Genomic DNA, 3576 nt, shown 5'->3' with positions numbered 1-3576 from the left:
ATAGAAAGGGTTCTCAAACTCCTATTAACAAGAATAGCACTATTGGGGGGGGGGGCTTGTTTCGTAACAAATATTTGAAATATAGTATTTAGATTTTTTTGGAAGTTGCTGTATACATTTCATTTCTTTAAATCTCTCTTCATTTGACATGCCCCATCCCAAGCATTTAAACACTTTAAACACACGACATACAAGGGGCTCAGAAACAATACTCCAAAGCTGAGTATACCTATTCTGAACACTTTCAAATAATCTCTTTTTCTCCTACTATGGGTCTTTCACAATTTGTCTCCTCCCACAAGCAAGCCAGAAAATTCATAATTTTCCTAAGACAAGTTACAGAAACCTTCCTCAAAAGACAGCTATACAAAATGTATAAACACTACTTTAAATATCGCATATATCTCCATTTGAGATAGTCATAAAGGAAATTTCTGGTCTAACTTGATAGTTGACCTAAGACCAAACTTTAGAAAAAATTTATGATCTGTGCCCAGGGAAAAGAATGCCACACAGAGATCAAGAAGAGAGAAAACAAATGGGTCTTCCTAGGTTTTTCTTTCAGTCTATAACTATTAGTCTATAACTATCATTTACTGAATTCTATAGGGTAGCATATTCATTCAGTGATGGTTTCAAAAGTTTCCCCTTGGTTTCTGGGGCATGTAAAATTGTGACTATGCTTTCCTCAGATTGGCCTGACTTTGTTACAGAAGTGTGTTGTCAGTGATCCTTATGGTAGGTACAGAAAGATAGCACATCTTTTTGCTACCACAAGTTTTATTAAGTACACTGTATTTTCTTCAATGCTTAGTAGGCAAAAGAACCATATAACAAGACATATTGATGGTGGTAGAGGCTCATAATCCTAACACTCAGTAGGCAGAAGGTGGAGGGCAGAGTTTCAGGTCACATTGAGCTACTAAGCATTACCCAGTCTCAAATAAATAAATAAATAAATAAATAAATAAATAAATAACAAGCTTCGAGCATGTGTTGTTATTGTTTTCTGATAGCAAGAACACAACTGAGGCATAGTTCACTGGGAATTTTTGTATAAAGTACAAGTAATTTATGACTTCCTGAAGGTTGGTAGAAATCAGGCAAAATAATCATGAACTAACTGAATAAGCATTAATGTTAACCTAAAATGTAGTAATAATAAAACAATCTTCAAACTATCTTGAGATCTGTAAAGATCTTGTGTAAACAATGTAAAATTACAAAGGATAAACAAAGACAGGTATTAAAATGTTACATATATGCACATATAGGCTTAAAGGAACCTATAAAGCTTAAAAACATATCAAATAACAGTCATGGAAATTTTAGATTTTAATGCACCAGTTTTATTTATCAACTCAAATTATCACCTGTCAGAAGATACTCTTAAAAAAATCTCTGGAGGCCAACACACCAGAATATATTAAACATATGTGGATTGAACTGACAGGCAATTATAAATATTTTCTTCTTTATAAAAAGGTAGTACTTTATGGGATATCCAAATAATAGCAATTTACAAAACATACTTAAAAGGTGGGTTGTATAAGAGAAAACAGCGGAGAGTTTAGTGAACAGGAGAATGAACAGGCATTACCAACTCAAATACACTATTCATTCTTCAAAGAATCAAAGACCGAGGGGAGCAAAAAACTGGTCCTCACAACACTTTGAAAACTTAAAGAATTTAGGAGGTGCAACCAGGCACCCAGTTCTTGCTGCTTTAAAGCAGGTCTTAGAGTTGCTAGGCCCTGACACACCAACAGGGTACTTGGCAGTTGCTCTGCACAAGTGGGAACTTGGAAACTCTTCCCTCTCTTTATCCATCAGGCCAACGGATTTGGCGCCCGGAAGTGCCCTTGGGTGGGGCTGGAGGTTTGTGCTGAGAGGGGCGGAACGCAGAGCCTTCAGAGGCGGGGCGTGCGCAAGCCCCACCTCCCTCCGCGCCCTCTGGCTACAGCCAGGGTCCCGGAACGTCCGGGTCACCGGCGGGCAGGCCGGTGGCAGTTTCTTGGAGCGAAGGCTCCTCGATGGCTCCCGGCGGGCGCGCGCCCTGCTGCTCTAGGTGCAACTGCAGGAGCGCTCGGCGGTACATGACCTCCAGCTTTTCTAGGCGGGCCCGCAGCGCCCTGGGGCTTCCCGGCCCTTCCGGACGCCCTTCGCTTCTCGCCCTGCGGTTGATGGCGGGCTCGTCCGGGCCGAGGGTCTCGACTGAGGCCTCCCGCTCGCCGCTGTCACCCGGCAGCCGCAGAGCCTGGCGGAAGAGGCTGCGGTTCTCGCGCTTCAGCCGCCGGTTCTCCAACCTCAGGCGGGCGTTCTCCTCGCGCAGTCGCGCGTTCTGCCGGTCCCGCTCGTCCCGCGCGCGCAGGGCCTCCAAGTGGCTGGCCGCCAGGTCGGCGAAGCGCTCTTCCAGCTGTCGCCGGGCCCCGCCCGCGCGGCCTCGCCAACCCACACCGCCACCGCCGCCCTCACGGGCCCGGCCCAGACGGCCCGACTCTCCGCGACTCCCGCCGCCTTCCCCGCCGCAGCTCCCGCGCCGAGTGGCGCAACCACGCATGCGCCACATTGGTCCGGTCTGGTCGCGCCGCCAGCTCCGTGGGCCGACGGGCCGCGCGCGGGGCGCGGGTGGACTTGGGCCCGGCTGGGCGCTCAGTGGCGGGCGGAGGAAGAAAGGTGGCGGGAGGTTCTGGCGGGAGGCCAGGGGAGGCCGGGAGTTGGCCGGAGCTAAGGCGTGTCCTTGTCTCTCGTGGCTGAGCGGCCCCCCCAGGGCCTGCGGTCGCCGGTCCGCTCCCACGACGCCCCTGGGGAGCGCTGTGCTGCTCAGCCCGTTGTCCGTGCCCGGAAAGCCTTGTCCTCTTCTGGGTGCTGCCACCACTTACTTCCCTGCAGGCCTGGGCACTGTGGGAACACTCCCGCCTCACCCTGCTCCCCAGCACAGTCGCCAGTGCTTAGTTTGCAACTTATATGGCAGTCTTGAAACAGAATGAGTTTTGAGTCTGCGATGGAGCACATTGCATTTATACCATTTGAAACCTATCATCTGAACCACGCCCATGTTTAAAAAAACAAAACATTATTGGGCTGAGCACCTGCCATGAGGCTCTCTGACTCCAACAGGTGGCACTCCAGATACTGGAGGTAAATCCCTATTTATGAATATCTTATGTGTTGAAAACTTAATAAGGTTATACTGGGTCACGTCTCAGGGCAGTCCTTAGAATTTATAAAGTTTTATTTCATATATTAGAGATACAGAATATAAAGAAGTTTCCAAACTGTCTGGAGGCAATTGGATACATACCTTTATGTGAAGCACATTACTGCTTTTCCTATGGAGCTCAACCTACAAAGGCCCTGAATTATTGCAAAGTAAACTATTAGATACTGAAGTCAAAATCTTTGGAAAATACATGCTAGTAAGAATCTGTTTCAGACAAGGTTCTGTTTAATTTTTAGGTACCATGAGCTCTCCAAAACTACCATACCAAGGAAATGAACAGGTAGTGCCTAGGAGAACTATGGTTCAAATGAATAGCTAGAAAAACAAACACTTAGTTGTTGTCCTTTAATTTT

The 3576-nt window shown here is 46.9% G+C and overlaps 1 protein-coding gene across 1 annotated transcript; it reads right to left on the bottom strand.

The window, feature by feature from the left end:
* Window positions 1–1326: 1326 nt before the first annotated feature.
* Tusc1 (tumor suppressor candidate 1) lies at window positions 1327–3011 on the bottom strand. Its single transcript, XM_034502964.2, has one exon. The coding sequence runs from the start codon at window positions 2567–2569 to the stop codon at window positions 1958–1960; it is 612 nt and encodes a 203-aa protein (XP_034358855.1). The 5' UTR covers window positions 2570–3011; the 3' UTR covers window positions 1327–1957.
* Window positions 3012–3576: the final 565 nt, after the last annotated feature.

This window comes from Arvicanthis niloticus, chromosome 5 (genome assembly GCF_011762505.2).
Source record: "Arvicanthis niloticus isolate mArvNil1 chromosome 5, mArvNil1.pat.X, whole genome shotgun sequence".
Classification (NCBI taxonomy): domain Eukaryota; kingdom Metazoa; phylum Chordata; class Mammalia; order Rodentia; family Muridae; genus Arvicanthis; species Arvicanthis niloticus.
The sequence above is the reverse complement of the archived record's forward strand: the minus strand, read 5'-3'. Positions and strand labels throughout refer to the sequence as shown.